Here is a 17,876-nt window from a genome sequence, read left to right as displayed (position 1 = left end):
ACTATGTGCTTTTTAATGAGAATATTAGAGGGATGCTGCAACGAAGATTCTCTGAAAACTGTGCATTATGCCTATATATACTCACAACTGAAATATGGAATTATTTTCTGGGGAAACTCTTTTCTTAGCCAAAAGCTCTTTAGCCTACAAAAAAGAATTATAAGAATAATGGAAGGTGTAAAATGGAACAAAACCTGTAGACTACTCTTTAAAAAGATAGAAATCCTCCCACATCCATGTATGTATATGTATGAGATAACCGTGTTTGTGAAAAAATGTTCAATGGAAAATCCCACTCTCTCCCAGAAAAATGAAAATATCCACTCCTGTAACACCACACAAAAAGGAGACACCACCATGAATAAGAAAGGAACCCTGTAGTATGAGAAAGTTATTTATTATAAACTTCCCCCACAAATTAAATCAATAAATGACCTGGTTCGAATCCTGCCTCGGGCATGGATGTGTGTGATGTTCTTATGTTAGTTAGGTTTAAGTAGTTCTAAGTTCTAGAGGACTGATGACCACAGATGTTAAGTCCCATAGTTCTCAGAGCCAATAAATGACCTGGCAAATTTCAAGTCAACTGCTAAGGCATATTTGACTCATCACTGCTTCTATAGCCTCCACGAGCTCCTTCAGAAAGTTCACTAACGATTTGTGTCTTTGCCTTAGTGACATATCATATAAATGTTACTAGAACTTTAATGATTTACCATGTAAATGTTGCTGTAATGCAAATGCTAATCTGCCAGTACAGTACGTGCTCTTTTTGCTTTAAAATATCTATTCTTTATTTTTGTACAATATTTTTTCTGTATATTGTAGCTGAGTGATCATTTAATGTAGAAATAACGAAATTAATGCAAATTTAATATATAGTTTGTTCCAAATTGAATTGTCCTACGTCAGAATGTACTATTTGTGTATATATGATTACCAGGACCAATAAAACTGTACTCTACTCTACTCTACTCTTGCTTTCAAATTAATTGTGGCTGAAATTTCTGTACCGACTTTCTGTAATTCCTTGTATGTATCACAAATGCCATACTGGTCAGAAATCACTGTACTTCACACTGCAGACTCTAAATAAAAGTGCACCCACTGAATTTAAGTTGCAGCAGGTGTGTACGTGTCACATCATGTTGTTGACTGCCACTGCCATTATGTAGTGCAGCTGGGGCAGTCTGTTGCTAGAGCTGCCGTCTCGTAGTAATGTGCCGATTACCGAACCCCACTGAGGTGCTCGAGTTGCTGGATGTGATCATTGAGCTTGCTTTCTCATTGATTCATTAATTCTGAAATGTGATTATGCATACAGTTATTGCTGTGTCATCCAAGCAAGGTACACACAGGGCAAAACCACCACAAGCGCAAAGATGCGAGCTGGTGCCAGTGCCGTAGAGACTCGCCACTCGCGCGAGTTCCACCAGAGCCACGGGCGGCACTGAGGACAAAGATAATGACTGTGCCTCATCCAATTGCCGCCGAGTACAATCCGCAAATGACCGGACAACAATGGACAGAAACCTACTCGGAAGACAGGAGAGCAGCTCTCGTCCACTCGGTTACAGATCATCGTCCAGGGCTGACTTAGGCAGGGAACGTCATTAGTGGACTCTTATCAGTGAACAGACAGTCGTTGTAAATTGCATTTACTATGTACTGTGAAGTTTACCTACTGTTATTTGCATTTAGGCATTGAGGGCCTTTTTTGTGTTATATTATAAGCAGTGTTGTACACCTCAATATCCAACAAGTCACAAAAATAAGTAAACCCTTTTAACTCGTATGTGTGCTTTGTTACTAATTTGTTGGAGTGTTGTAGGACCTTCATTCTCCTATCCTTTTACCTGACCCTGGGGCATAGCTGTGTGACAGTGGCAGGGAGAAATTGTCATAGTGGTGTACTGCACCAGAAGCCGTTTCATGAACTTGTAAACTCGGCCTACCGTAACAACTGTGGCAACTCGGCCTCCACAGCAGGAACGACAAGACCTTTACAAAACTGGTGACGAGGGTTACAAAAGTTACGAGTGTAGCTCAGTACTTTCCAAATCTTGATTGATTGAATCAATTCCAATTTATTCTCATACCACACAAAATATCAACTATGTTGTTGATCAAACTGTAGAACCTCTTGTACTCCTCTAAAACCTATTGCCCGGTAAGACATATCACATTTTTCTGTACACAGGATTGATGGTTGTGTCCGATTATGCCATAACCTGGGCGAACAGCTGTTCGATATGTTGTATGCTCTGTGCCTTTTGTGGAGACCAGTGAGAGCAGTGTTACGTTACAGTGGACCTGTGGGGCCTGTGGTGGTAGTCCGAGGCACCAGGTCAGCTGTGGACTACGTGAACTTTGCTGAGGACCACCCCTTCGTGCTCGACGTCTTCCTCGACAGTGATCAGATCTTCCGACAGGATAGCTGTTCCTGTCAGAATGCAAATATCTTGTTACATTGGTTTGAGGAGCACAATAGTGAACTCTGATTAATATCTTGGCTATGAAATTTGCCTGTTCTGAATCAAATGGAACACACACGCGACACTTTTGGGCATCGGCTCCATCTCTACAAAACACTGGCCCATAATTTAGAGGAATTGCATGACCTATGATAGACATTTTGTGCCACACACCACCACAAACCTACCAAAGATTTGTCAAATCCAAGAAATGCAAAATTGCTGGGGTATTGAATTCAAAAGCTGCACTAATTCACTAAGAAGCAGGCAGTCGTAATGATACGGCTCATTATTGTAGGCTGTGTTGCATAAAATGAGTGTTTTGTAATACCTGACTTTAGTGCACTGCTGTAAACATTTTTTTAAATTTTTGTTTTAATGAGGCTTGGCCATAATAGCCTAAGGATTATCCTATAGCCTTTAGTATGTATACATTCTGATATTTGTGGTAAGTTTTTTAAAGTGTAAATGATAAAACTGTAAAAAATTGTGTCTCTTTCCACATTTTTGAGGACTACCTCACATATGTTCTATGGAAGGAACCTTAGCATATTAATTTCTTTTGTGATTATGTGTAATAGAGGGAAACATTCCACATGGGAAAAATATATCTAAAAACAAAGATGATGTGACTTACCAAACGAAAGCGCTGGCAGGTCGATAGGCACACAAACAAAAACAAACATACACACAAAATTCTAGCTTTCACAACCAACGGTTGCTTCGTCAGGAAAGAGGGAAGGAGAGGGAAAGACGAAAGGATGTGGGTTTTAAGGGAGAGGGTAAGGAGTCATTCCAACCCCGGAAGCGGAAAGACTTACCTTAGGGGGAAATAAGGATGGGTATACACTCGCGCACACACACACACACACACACACACATATCCATCCACACATATACAGACACAAGCAGACATATTCAAAGACAAAGAGTTTGGCCAGAGATTTCAGACAAGGCAGAAGTGCAGAGGCAAAGATGTTGTTGAATGACAGGTGAGGTATGAGTCCCGGGATTGGAATGACTCCTTACCCTCTCCCTTAAAACCCACATCCTTTCGTCTTTCCCTCTCCTTCCCTCTTTCCTGACGAAGCAACCGTTGGTTGTGAAAGCTAGAATTTTGTGTGTATGTTTGTGTTTGTTTGTGTGCCTATCGACCTGCCAGCACTTTCATTTGGTAAGTCACATCATCTTTGTTTTTAGATATGTATATATATTTTCTCTTACATGCTCCATGCCCTAGAGAATCTCTGCATTCCAGATCTCTGGAACTATCAGTATATATTGCCTGCTGTAATGTAAATCTAATCAAAGTGTGGTCCAATATCCACTGCAGAGAACCTTGATGAGCACACATCTATGTGTAGGATACTTAAATATGGATGGCCAGGCATATGGTGTTCTATGTACTGAGAGTGCAACTTCTTCACATACTGTAAAATATATATATTTTTTTTCAAATTTCAGATTGTTGAACCATATTCAACTAACTAACCCAGTAGTTTCACAAATCGCACAGAAGCACAGCAAGACAAATGCCCAAATACTGCTGCGGTACCTCATTCAACTCGGCGTGGCAGTAATACCAAAGAGCACCAACCCGGACCGTCTACAGCAGAACTTTGATGTAAGTGTGTGCAGGCTCTCCCTATTGGATATGAATTCAACAGTTTGTGCATAAACTAAACAACTGTCATTTTGTACGTCACCTAACTCTTACCAGTTTGGAGACCAGCCACCTGGAAGAATGTTGGGCCTAGAAAACTGATCTTTTCCCATTATTTAAAGCATTGCTGGCAGGTATCAAATTGGTGTATTTTCAAGATTGATACATTAAAAAAAGACCACCTTCATGATTTATTTTTTATGTCTACTTGAAGGTAAATTACAAATTTTAAAATAATTATAACAGAAAGTATAATTATCCTTCCAAGAAAAAGTGAGACGTGAGCTATTGAGCAATTTCTTCCACTTGAGCTCACAAAATTTCTTATTCATTCAACAGGCACGATGTATCTGTAGCAGATTTCCAGCAAACTGTAAAACCTAATGAGCACACACATGAATTTAGGTCAATACAATCATAAAGATGACCTCGGTTTGAGGAAGGCCGGCGTGTACCAGATTCCGTGTCAATGTGGCAAGTCGTATATTGGTCAGACGATGCGTACCATCGAGGATCGATGCCATGAACACCAGAGGCACACTCGACTGATGTATCCAAGCAAGTCAGCAGTCGCTGAACATTGCTTGTCGGAAAATCACGCCATGGAGTATGACCGCATGAGGATTCTGGTACAGACGTCGAGATACTGGGACAGCGTTGTTAGAGAGGCCATCGAAATTCGCACCAATGACGACCTCATAAAACGTGACTGTGGCTATAATCTTAGCAAGGCTTGGGAACCAGCGATTGGGTTTATCAAGAGTAAATCGAGCAAACGTATAGTTGTGACGACCATGGCGGACAGAGCCATCACACCGACGTCATCTCAGACGTCGTCGCAATCTGTTCCACCGCGCGACTGTGGCGCAGGGCGCGGACGGCGGAGGGAGCGTGCCGCGGGCGGAGGGTATTTAAATCGGCCGTCGCCGCGACCGAACCCAGTTCCCTCTGAGCAGCCATAGCGTACGGATCTCCGTGCCGGCACGTTCACAGGAGCTCAGTCCGTCAGTTCACCTGATGATGGCGACATGTTTGATCGCCGAAATATTGTGCCCGTTGGACACTATAGACCGGCAGCACACGCGTGGATATTTTGACAATCATATTAGTTCAGCCATTCACGACAGCAGCTGTTGCATTTGCTGTTTTGTTTGTCCCCCCCCCACTTAATAATTGTAGAAACTGACAATAGAAGGCAGCACCAGCCAGGAGACAGGTGGCAAGACATCTGTACATTGTTCTCATATACAATGAGTTTAGTTTCCGAGTGACAGATGGCTTTCATGGCGAGAAAATTGTGCCCTAACCTATACTCAGACCTGTCTTTCTAATGCCAAGTTGTGGCCTGGGCTATGCTTGGCCTTGGTATACAGTGTGTTAAGTGGGCATTGTGGAGACATTCGTCTATTGCCTACTTATAATTAGTGCTTTTGATGCATCGACATCTACATTCGTAGTCTGGAAACAATTGTCTAGTGCATTGTGGGGGGTTCTTCTGTTGTACCAGTTATTACAGTTTCTTCCTTTCCGCCATGTAATTAGCTGAAACTTGTCTTGAAGACCTCAATGTCAGGGATAGAGATAGGGCAGAAGAACATCTTCTGATGATCTATGAGGGTGGAGGGGGGGGGGGGGGGAGGAGATTAGATAGTGAAATTATGAATATCTCTTTTGCCTCGCGCCCCTCCCCACTGCTTTCCTGCCTGCTCCCAGTCTTCAGCACTTCTGAAGCTATTAAAGCCCTTGGCTCACGTTAGAACAGCAGAGGCCCAACATTAAATCTTCTTACAATTGTGATGGCTTATTAGGGTGATGGCCCTACAGTAATGTTTCGATTGTGTTGAGTTAAAGTTCTTTCCTGCACATGAACTCTAAAAGTTTTTTAATCACTCAGAAATACTAGTGTTTTGAAAGAATAAATAGCTTTCTCATCTTGTAATTATTTTCCCACATTCAGATAATATTGTTCAGCACATTAATCCTTAATTCAGTAATTACAGTACAATACTGTCACTGAAACATTGACAAACTACAAATCATAGCAAAAAATGACCATTACGCGTGTTGTATATTTACTTCAAGTAAATATTATTTGCAACAACCCTTACATTCCCTCATCGTCTTTGGAATGTTTTAATGCAAGTCAAATTCAGTGGTAAACAGAACAAAACCTTGGCCTGCTGCAATATAAATGGATCATGCTAACCAATAAAGAATATAAATGCAAGATTGACTGCACACAATTTAATTTCATATATCTGATTCAGCAGCAGTGGTGCCGCGATGCTCTACGGCTGCCATTGTATTGTTGCCCAGTCATATTTTCTCATGCAGTTTATGCTAGGTACTTTTTTCTCCCCCTGCACTTCTTGATCCTGTGTGGCATCATTACAAAATTTCTTTATAGAACATATTCTTACATACATTAGCACATGACACAGCCCCTACTTGTAGATCACCAGGCGTCTCAGCAATATTCTTTAATTCATTCTCCTATCCTTAGTTATTTATACAAGGAGAAAATTATCTACAAACGTGCATCATAGGTGAACCTTTAAAGTCTCTTTAAAACTGACTCTAATGACTTGGTAAGCAGGCTCTGCACACTAGTGGGTGTCTAACCTCAACAGTCTATCAAGTCAGGTTTTTGGTTTTTCAGCATTTCTATCAGTCAAACAAACCCATAGGAATTGTACGGCTCTTCTTTATACATACTGAATATCCCCTTTTAGACAATTTGTTATGGATTCCACAAACTTAAGTAAGATTCTAAGACAGGAAGGGAGAGTGTTTTGTAAGCAGTCTCCTTTGTTGGTTTTTTCCAGTATCCTACCAATGAATTGATGAGTGCCACATGCTTTGCCCGTGACAGAGACTACGACATCACTCAATTTCATATCCCCACAAACTGTTAACTGTGGGTATGTGTGTGAGTTGGCACATTCCAATTGTGACTCACTGATGGTGTACTCAGAGGACGTAACTTGTCTGGCTTTTGTGAAGAGCATCGTTTTACATTTCTGTGCATTTAAAGCAAGTCACCAATATTTGCATTAGTTTGAGACCCTACCAAGGTCTGTGTGGATATTTGTGATGCTTTTTTCAGGCAGAGCTTTTTTACAGCTGACTGCAACAACTGTAGAAAGTCTGAGGTTACTTTTAATATTGCCCACCTGGCAACTGAACTCTAAGGGTCTCAACACACATTCCTGTTGCACAAGTCAAGTTACTTCTACTTCAGTGAAGGTGAACCTTCCAGGTTGCTGAGCTTCATCAGGTTCCTCTCCAATTTCTTCATACACAGTTGACATTTCAACCCAACACAGCTGGTTGTCAAACCGGAAATATCAGAAGATGCTAGAGAAGATCCCAGCAGAGGTGTCAAAATGTCAATCCCGCATGAACAAATTGAAGACAAGCAAGATGTGACCCAGCAACATAAATGATTTTACCTTTGATGGTGTAGAAATACACCAGACATGAATTATTTGAGGGAAACCATTTTGTTTATTCACATGGTACAAGAAACAAAGAAAAACTTACGCTTCCCACCCACCACCTCAAACTGTATGTCCAGGGACCAAAGTAGGTGGGAATGAAAATTTTGCAATAAATTAAAAGGAAACAAGCTAATGTAGATGAATTTAGGTCCCCTTAAAAGAAAACTGTATGAGGTACTGACACTGAAATGTTATTACTCAGTGGATGAATTGTGTAGGACAAACTGGAAATTTAAGCTGAATGCCATGTGTTATATATCCCAAAAAATATCATTATAGTGTCATTATTTATTTTAGTACTATTATTTAGTAGTGTAAAAATCATTGCAAGTGTATTATAAATTCTGTCTGCTATACTCAAACCAGATAGATTGCACATGTATGTCATGAGATGAATAAACCACAGTTCCACAATTAGACTTCACTTGTACAACAGGAAAGTATGTTGGGAGCCTTACTGCTTATGTTGTCTGTCAATAACTTGACAGACAATATGTACGATAGGAGAGAGAATTGTGCTTTGAAACGCTTTTCAGACTTAACCTGAAGCCAGCCCTGTAAGAGAAGTTTGCTGCTTCGGCAGCTGGAGGCAGTGGTCATGTTTGTATGTGTTGTTGTTGTGGTCTTCAGTCCTGAGACTGTTTCGATGCAGCTCACCATGCTACTCTATCCTGTGCAAGCTTCTTCATCTCCCAGTACCTACTGCAACCTACATCCTTCTGAATATGGTTAGTGTATTCATCTCTTGGCCTCCCTCTACGATTTTTACCCTCCACACTGCCCTCCAATACTAAATTCGTGATCCCTTGATGCCTCAGAACATGTCCTACCAACTGATCCCTTCTTCTAGTCAAGTTGTGCCACAAACTTCTCTTCTCCCCAATCCTATTCAATACCTCCTCATTAGTTATATGATCTACCCATCTAATCTTCAGCATTCTACTGTAGCACCACATTTCGAAAGCTTCTATTCTCTTCTTGTCCAAACTAGTTATCGTCCATGCTTCACTTCCATACATGGCTACACTCCATACAAATACTTTCAGAAACGACTTCCTGACACTTAAATCTATACTCGATGTTAACAAATTTCTCTCCTTCAGAAACACTTTCCTTGCCATTGCCAGTCTACATTTTATATCCTCTCTACTTCGACCATCATCAGTTATTTTGCTCCCCAAATAGCAAAACTCCTTTACTACTTTAAGTGTCTCATTTCCTAATCTAATTCCCTCAGCATCACCCGACTTAATTTGACTACATTCCATTATCCTCGTTTTGCTTTTGTTGATGTTCATCTTATACCCTCCTTTCATGACACTGTCCATTCTGTTCAACTGCTCTTCCAAGTCCTTTGCTGTCTCTGACAGAATTACAATGTCATCGGCGAACCTCAAAGTTTTTATTTCTTCTCCATGGATTTTAATACGTACTCCAAATTTCTCTTTTGTTTCCTTCACTGCTTGCTCAATATACAGATTGAATAACATCAGGGATAGGCTACAACCCTGTCTCACTCCCTTCCCAACCACTGCTTCCCTTTCATGCCCCTCGACTCTTATAACTGCCATCTGCTTTCTGTACAAATTGTAAATAGCCTTTCGTTCCCTGTATTTTACCCCTGCCACCTTTAGAATTCGAAAGAGAGTATTCCAGTCAACATTGTCAAAAGCTTTCTCTAAGTCTACAAATGCTAGAAACGTAGGTTTGCCTTTCCTTAATGTAGCTTCTAAGATAAGTCGTAGGGTCGGTATTGCCTCCCGTGTTCCAATATTTCTGCGGAATCCAAACTGATCTTCCCCGAGATCGGCTTCTACCAGTTTTTCCATTCGTCTGTAAAAAATTCGCATTAGTATTTTGCATCTGTGACTTATTAAACTGATTGTTCGGTAATTTTCACATCTGTCAGCATCTGCTTTCTTTGGGATTGGATTTATTATATTCTTCTTGAAGTCTGAGGGTATTTCGCCTGTCTCATACATCTTGCTCACCAGATGGTAGAGTTTTGTCAGGACTGGCTCTCCCAAGGCCATCAGTAGTTCTAATGGAATGTTGTCTACTCCTGGGGCCTTGTTTCGACTCAGGTCTTTCAGTGCTCTGTCAAACTCTTCACGCAGTATCGTATCTCCCATTTCATCTTCATCTACATCCTCTTCCATTTCCATAATATTGTCCTCGAGTACATTGCTCTTGTATAGACCCTCTATATACTCCTTCCACTTTTCTGCTTTCCCTTCTTTGCTTAGTACTGGGTTTCCATCTGAGCTCTTGATATTCATACAAGTGGTTCTCTTTTCTCGAAGGGTCTCTTTAATTTTCCTGTAGGCAGTATCTATCTTACCCCTAGTGAGATAAGCCTCTACATCCTTGCATTTGTCCTCTAGCCATCCCTGCTTAGCCATTTTGCACTTACTGTCGATCTCATTTTTGAGACGTTTGTATTCCTTTTTGCCTGCTTCATTTACTGCATTTTTATATTTTCTCCTTTCATCAATTAAATTCAATATTTCTTGTGTTACCCAAGGATTTCTACTAGCCCTAGGCTTTTGTATGTGTATGTTGTCTAATTCAGAGGAGGCTTTTTTGCTGAAAGCTTACTTGTTTAACAGTCTTTTAGTGTTGATGCAATTTAATCCCCGTACCACTGAAAAGACGAGCGAAATAAGAATTAGTGTCAGTGGTGTTGAGAAACAGCTGAAATTGATAAAAATGAACAAAGCTCTAGGGCCCAATGAAATTCCTATCAGATTCTATACTGAATCTGCAGCTGCGTTAGCCCCTCTTGTAACTATATTCTGTCATAGATCCCTCGAACAAAAAAGTGTGCCCAGTTCTTGGAAAAAAGCACAGGTTATATCCATCTAAAAGATTGGTAGTAGAAGTGATCCACAAAATTATGTTCCAATATCCTCACCATTGATTTGCTGTCGAATATTAGAACATATTTTGAGCCCAAAATAAAGAGATATCTTGAACAGAATGACCTCCTCCATGCCAGACAGCATGGAGTCAGAAAACATCAACCATGTGAAACCCGAGCCGCACTTTTCTCATGACGTACTGAAAGTTTTGGATCAAGGCAGTTAGGTAGATGCTGTATTTTTTGATTTCCGAAAAGCATTTGATGCAGTACCATGCTTATGTTTACTGTTAAAAGTACAATCATATGGGGTATCAACTGAAATTTGTGACTAGACTGAGGACTTTTTGGTATGAGGAGACAGCAAGTTATCTTGGATGGAGAATCATCATCAGATACAGAAGTAACTTTGGGTGTTCCCCAGGGAAATGTGTTGCGATCCTTGCTGTTTATGTTGCATGTTTATGACCTTGCAGACAATATTGATAGCAAAAGCAGGCTTTTCACATATGATGCAGTTATTTATAATGGAGCGCTGTCTGTAAGGAGCTGCATAAATATTCAGTCAGATCCTGATAAAATTTCAAAGTGGTGCACAGATTTGCAACTTGGTTTAAATGTTCAAAAATGTAAAATTGTGCACTTCACAAAATGAAAAAAAATGTAGTATCCTATGACCATAAAATCTGTGAATTACTGTTGGATTTGGCCAATTTATATAAATACCTGGGTGTAACACTTTGTACGGATATGAAATAGAATGACCAAATAGGCTAAGTTGTTGGTAAAGCAAATGGTAGAGTTTGGTTTACTGATAGCATACTGGGAAGTGCAGTCAGTCTACAAATGAGATTGTTTACAATTTACTTGTGCAATTCATTCTAGAATATTTCTCAAATGTGTGGGGTCCATAACAGATAGGACGAACAGGAGATACTGAATGTATAAAGAGAAGGGTAGCACAAATCTTTATAGTTTGTTTGATCTGTGGGAGAGTGTCACAGAGATACTGAAGAATCTGAACTGGCAGATCCTTGAAGATATATGTAAACAATTGTGAGAAAATCTGCTTAGAAAGTTCCAATAGCCAGCTTTGAATGTTTACATTTGGAATACACTACAACCCCCTACATATTGCTCACATAGAGATAACGAGGGTCAGATTAGAATAATTACAGCATGCACAGAGCTATTCAAACAGTGATTCTTCCCACGGTCCATAGGTGAATGGAACAGGAAGAAACCCTAATAACTGGTAGAGTGGGAAGTACCCTCTGGTGTGCGCTTCACAGTGGTTTGCAGAGTATCGATGTAGATGTACGTGTACATGTAGATGTCTGCAACTCAACGTCTCCAGTATATGGTGAGCAGCAGTCTATCCTTTTCATAATGCTGTCATTCTGTCCTGGATTTTCCATTGTTAGAAGTTTAATATACTTTGTTATTCTATTTAGTAATGATAGTATTCACTATATGTGTGGTACAGTATTTTCTTAAACTGCAAAAAGTACTCTGTAAAACAAAGATTTTTCCAAAAGTGAAAAACAATCCAAGGTACAACATGATTATGTACCTAGGAACAAATATTTTGTTGTAATTCAAAAGTGTTGCAATTGAGAAAGTCTTGTCTACAAGGTATTTAATAGTCTCTATGTTATGTTATTGCTCCAATACACACCAATAAGCAGTAAGTGAGGTCAAATTAAGAAGTAGTATTATCAAAAAGCAGTTACACATTGAAAATATTTTGAAATGGAAGCCATTGGCAGCTAATACAAATTTATATTTTCAAGACAGAGAAACTCAGTTCAGTTGCTAATTTTGTATGTCCCATGGTAGAAGATGTTCTTCTGTTTCAAGATGCAAGATGCGGCATGGCTTATGAAGTATAGCTTAACCGTCCACACATTATGTATCTATTATTAAAAATATACATAACTGTACTCATCTTGAAACTCTGTAACTGAGGAATTAACAGTACCCTTCAGATAGCTTTAATACATTAAGTGACACTTCAATATGTAGAACTCATCATATTTACAAATGCTGCATAGAACAGAACCTCATGTCTCACAATAAAAAAAAAAACAGTAGAAAATGCTGGAAGCTGCTAATGGCAGTCTGTAGTCCTTCATGTGATGCTAAGATAAGTCTCTACACTGAAACACCAACTGTAAAATATCATGTGTTCCAGGTTACAGTATCATCAAGACACCTACGGTATGGCTATCTGTATTGCTGGAGCACACAAGCCTCCCCCCGCCAACGGCAATGTCCATGGTTCATGGGTGGGAGGATGGGGGGGGGGGGGGGGGGTTAAATGGGGGGGGGGGGATGTCACAACTTGATTAAAAGAAGTGAAGGATTGATATGATATCTCATTGGCCAACAAGAAAAAGTCAATTTGGTTATGGAACGAACTGTTGGAGGGGTAAAAAATGTAGAGGCAGACAAAGTTTGACTACATTAAGCAGTATCAAACGGACTTAGGTTGTAATAGTTAAGCTGACATAGGCAAGCTTTCACAGGGTAGAGTAGCATGCAGGGTGCATCAAACCAGTTTTCAGACAGAACATAAAAACAACAGCAGCACCTTTATTCCATATTTCTTAGGCTAGTTTTTGTTCTTTCCCATCAACACTCACATGCTTTTTTATGGACCGACAAATAATACTAATATAATATATTATGTATAGATTATCTTTTTGTCAACTATGATTTGCAGACAGGCACAACAAAAAGACACTTACTCATTAGCTTTTGGCGAAAGCCTTCTTCAGTAAAGGAAATACACATACATTTATTAACACAGGCGAGCACACCTCATGCACACGTGACTGCCATCTCTGGCAACTTGGACCGGAATCCAACTGTCACATAAAAAGGAAGCAGTAATCTGGAGGGGGTGGGGAAAGGGGATGGGAATAGCAGAAGGGAGGAGTGGGGGTGAGGAATGCTGTCTGGCAGAGTGAGCAGGGACTTGACTGATAAGAGGTGCAGTGTGTTGGAAGGCTGTGGGGCAGAGAGGTGGGGAGGGCAGGAAAGATTGGTGGGTGCGATGGCAGAGGTTGGTATGTGAAAGAGGGTGAGGGGATGGGAATATGGAGGGGGGGGGGGGGGAGGCTGTTGGGTGAAGGCTTTGGACACAGTAGGTTGCCGTAGGTTGAGGCCAGGATAATTTCGGGAGCGGAGAATGTGTTGTGAGGACAACTCCTGTTTGCACAGTTCAGAAAAGCTGGTGGTGGAATGGAAATCGAGCATGTTATGTTCCGCTACAGGTTGCGCCACTTTGGCAATGTCTGTGCATCCTGGTGGACAGTGGGTCGGTAGTGGTACCGTCATAAAAGGCTGTACAGTGTCTGCAGCAGAGCTGGTATGTGACGAAGCTGCTTTCACGGGTGGCCTCACCTCTGATGGGATTGGATACACCTGTGACAGGACTGGAGTAGGAGGTGCTGTGTGGGTGGATTGGCAAGTCTCGCACCGGGGTCTTCCACAGGGATATGATCCTTGTGTTAAGCAGTTGGGAGTGGGAGTGCCATATGTATAGACTAGGATGCTGGTGAGGTTGGGTGGCCAATGGAATACCATTTAAGGAGTGGTGGGAAGGATCTCGGGTAGAACGTCCCTCATATTAGGGCACAATGGCAAGTAATGTCCTGGTGTACACCTTCACCAGCACACCGGTCCACACTAGGACTAGGCGTGCCTATGATGAGAGAAGACCAATAAGTAAATGCAACCGGGCTACATGCTGGTAACGCATGTGCTTATATTAAAGTGCATCAATCACAAATAACATTGGCTTGATCATTCTACTGTTGTTTTACAATTGCGAGCCCATACCTATTTCTTCATCATTGCTTCAGCTAATGTAGTGATAAGTTCTGTTGTCATAATTAGAAGTGAGCAGCATTAATGAAAGTGATCCAGATTCTGAAGTATCAGCATAATCCCACAATGAGGCAGTTATCTATGAGGTAGTTAGTAATCAAATAAGCAATTGGCAGGGACCTGATGAAACTACACTATTTAATGCTTTGAATGGGTCATTAGTATGGGATGACACTCGTATGTGGCAACAGAGTGAAGTGAAAGTGTATTTTATTATCGTTTGAATTAATAGAGGGAAACATTCCACATGGGAAAAATATATCTAAAAACAAAGATGATGTGACTTACCAAACGAAAGCGCTGGCACGTCGATAGACACACAAACAAACACAAACATACACACAAAATTCAAGTTTTCGCAACAAACTGTTGCCTCATCAGGAAAGAGGGAAGGAGAGGGAAAGACGAAAGGATGTAGGTTTTAAGGGAGAGGGTAAAGAGTCATTCCAATCCCGGGAGTGGAAAGACTTACCTTAGGGGGAAAAAAGGACGGGTATACACTTTGTATAAAGCTACTGTACTTGAGACAAATACCTTTGCAAGAAACAGATGGACTGTTTTTTGTAACACAAGTGGGTGCATGATGTACTCTGTACACTTGTAAAGAATAGCTGTCTTTATGTGACCCAGGTAAACACGTATGAGCAAAATCCACAGTTTAATCTTATTTCAACTAAACAATAATAAAATATATCTAAAAACAAAGATGATGTGACTTACCAAACATCCTTTTTTCCCCCTAAGGTAAGTCTTTCCGCTCCCAGGATTGGAATGACTCCTTACCCTCTCCCTTAAAACCCACATCCTTTCGTCTTTCCCTCTCCTTCCCTCTTTCCTGATGAGGCAACAGTTTGTTGCGAAAGCTTGAATTTTGTGTGTATGTTTGTGTTTGTTTGTGTGTCTATCGACATGCCAGCGCTTTTGTTTGGTAAATCACATCATCTTTGTTTTTAGATATATTTTATTATTGTTTAGTTGAAATAAGATTAAACTGTGGATTTTGCTCATACATGTTTACCTGGGTCACATAAAGACAGCTATTCTTTACAAGTGTACAGAGTACATCATGCACCCACTTGTGTTACAAAAAACAGTCCATCTGTTTCTTGCAAAGGTATTTGTCTCAAGTACAGTAGCTTTATACAAAGTGGAACATTGTGATAAGCAGTTAAGCAATAAGAAAACAAAAGCTTTTGAAATGGGGCAATACAGTAGAAGGCTGAAGATTAGATGGGTGCATCAAACATCTAATGAGGACATACTGAATGAAATTGGGCATAAAGATATTTGTGTCACAACTTGACTACAAGAAGGGATCAGTTGATAGGATGAATCCTGAGGAGTCAAGAAACTGTCAGTCTTAAGACGAAAGTGTGGTAAGTAAAAATTGTAGAGGGAGACCGAGGACTCACTATAGTAAACAGGCTCAAGTGGATATAGGCTGCAGTCATTGCGCAAAGATGGAGGGGCTAGACTAGCACGGACAGCTGCATCAGACCAGGGTGCAGTCTGAAGAGTACAGCAGTGACACCCAAGTGAGGTGCTCAGTTGTCACTGTGCACCGTAGAGCAAGCATCTCAAAAACGATGAAGCTTGTTGGCTGTTCATGTGCTACTGTTGTGAGCATCTGTGGAAAGCGGTTGAAGAATGCTGAAACCACACGTAGGCGACAAGAAGTTCCACGTCTGTACCTTGTCACAGAACGTAGGGATTGAGGGCCTGCCCGCTCTCTAAAGCAGGACAGGTGGCAATCTGCTGCAGACCTAATGACAGAGTACAGTGCTGGCAGAGGCACAAGTGTTTGGGAGAACACTGTTCAGTGCACAGTGTTGAACATGGTATTTGGCAGCAGAGGGCCCATAAGTGTTCCCACGTTGACCCAACGACATCATCAGTTACGATTACAGAGAGCACGACATCATTGAGACTGGACTGCGCATCAGTGGAATTGAGTCGCTCGGTCAGTTGAATCCTGTTTTTTGTTAAAGCAGATTGATGGTCGTGTCCAGTCAAAGAGCTGCTTGAAACGTGCAGTGCACCACGGACACAGGCCAATGGGAGGACTATTGTGTTACGGGGGACATTCACCTGGGCTTCTGTGGGAACCCAGGACCTGCATTAGTAATTGAAATCACTGTGACAGCTGTAGACTACGTGAACGCTGTTAGGGACCAATTGAAACCCCTTATGCCTGATGTCTTGCTCAACAGCGATGGCATCTTCCAGCGGGATTTCTGTCCGTGTCACACGGCCAGAATTGTGCTTCAATGGTTTTAGGAGCATGATAGTGAACTCGAGAAGATGTCTTGGCCATCAAATTTGGCTTTTCTGAATCCGATGGGGATGCTATTGGGTGCCAGCCCCACGCCCACAAACCAACTGCCCTTAAATTATGGAAAGTGTGTGACTTGTGCACAGACATCTGTTGTCGCAAACCTTTAGAAAGTACTTGTTGAATCTGCGATGTGCAGAATCGCTGCTGAATTTCATTCCAGAAGTGGACCAATGGGCTTCTAGATAGGTGATCATAATGTTTTAACTCATCAGTGTATGAGAATTGAGCTGTCATCCACGTAGGAGCTCTGGGTTCTGAGAGTACCTGAGCACAGTATTCCCTTAAAACTGCATAGCTGTTATGCTGAATAGTACTAAGTGAGTAGGATGAACATGTTCTGTAACTTGCAGGTGTTCAACTTTGAGCTGTCTCCAGAAGACATGGACATGCTGGAGCGCCTGGATAAGGGACCTGCAGGGCGACAAGTCCGGGGCCACATTCCGGAGTAAGTCCTAAGTTCAGTTTATTTCAAATCACACCATTTTCAGAAACTTAAAATTTTAATTTCTTAAACTTTACGAATGATTCATTGTCATCTTGTAGAACTGGGTGTATTGCTGGTGGCTTGCATCTTCCCAACATGATATTTTGATGTCATATCGTGGTGTCGTCATCAGGTGTTTCCTGAGACTGATCAATTTGGTGGCTGGGTCCCATATTTATGCCCGGGCACTGCTGGATGTTTACTGTGCCGCCCACATTCACTGTGGCTGTTTCTTTCAGTGGTATCCATCTCGAGGCATTCCATATTCTGACTGCACCTGTTGCGGTTGTCTTCCATAGTGGCAGCCATTCTGTGGCATCTGTATTAGGTCCGAACCCAGCAGGCACATTTCTAGTACTACCCTGGAGCTGTAGACATTTCTTGTGCTGTTGTGACCACAGCAGCTTTCTCTCATGGCCAAATCACCCTCCTGGTGTTCTGGATTCAGAACACACTTGCGAGATGTGCTTCCTGCATCATCAGGCTGCATATTATGTCTGCAAATACTGCAGTAATTTCATGTGGTGGTAGCCGCTGTCAAGTGTTCCATAATACATGTGATCCCAAGTTGTGCAATGTGTGAGGTTTCAGGTCATTTAAGTTGTTTCCTATCTTTTCAGTTACCTCTATGGCTGTCCCCCAAGGATGTAATTGCCACCTGGTGCT

General features: G+C 41.3%; 1 protein-coding gene across 1 annotated transcript in view; it reads left to right on the top strand.

Moving 5' to 3' along the window:
- LOC124770431 (aldo-keto reductase family 1 member A1-like) overlaps positions 1 to 17,876 on the top strand; it is a gene marked incomplete at its 5' end in the record, with an annotated part of 63,575 nt that overhangs the window by 34,027 nt on the left and 11,672 nt on the right. The window contains 2 exons of the mRNA XM_047249215.1: positions 3,939 to 4,098; positions 17,077 to 17,171. Of these exons, the coding sequence (XP_047105171.1) occupies positions 3,939 to 4,098; positions 17,077 to 17,171 (255 nt within the window). The remainder of the gene's footprint in view (positions 1 to 3,938; positions 4,099 to 17,076; positions 17,172 to 17,876) is intronic.

The sequence above is a fragment of the Schistocerca piceifrons genome, unplaced genomic scaffold (genome assembly GCF_021461385.2).
Source record: "Schistocerca piceifrons isolate TAMUIC-IGC-003096 unplaced genomic scaffold, iqSchPice1.1 HiC_scaffold_831, whole genome shotgun sequence".
NCBI lineage: Eukaryota > Metazoa > Arthropoda > Insecta > Orthoptera > Acrididae > Schistocerca > Schistocerca piceifrons.
This window is presented reverse-complemented; position numbering and strand designations above follow the sequence as displayed.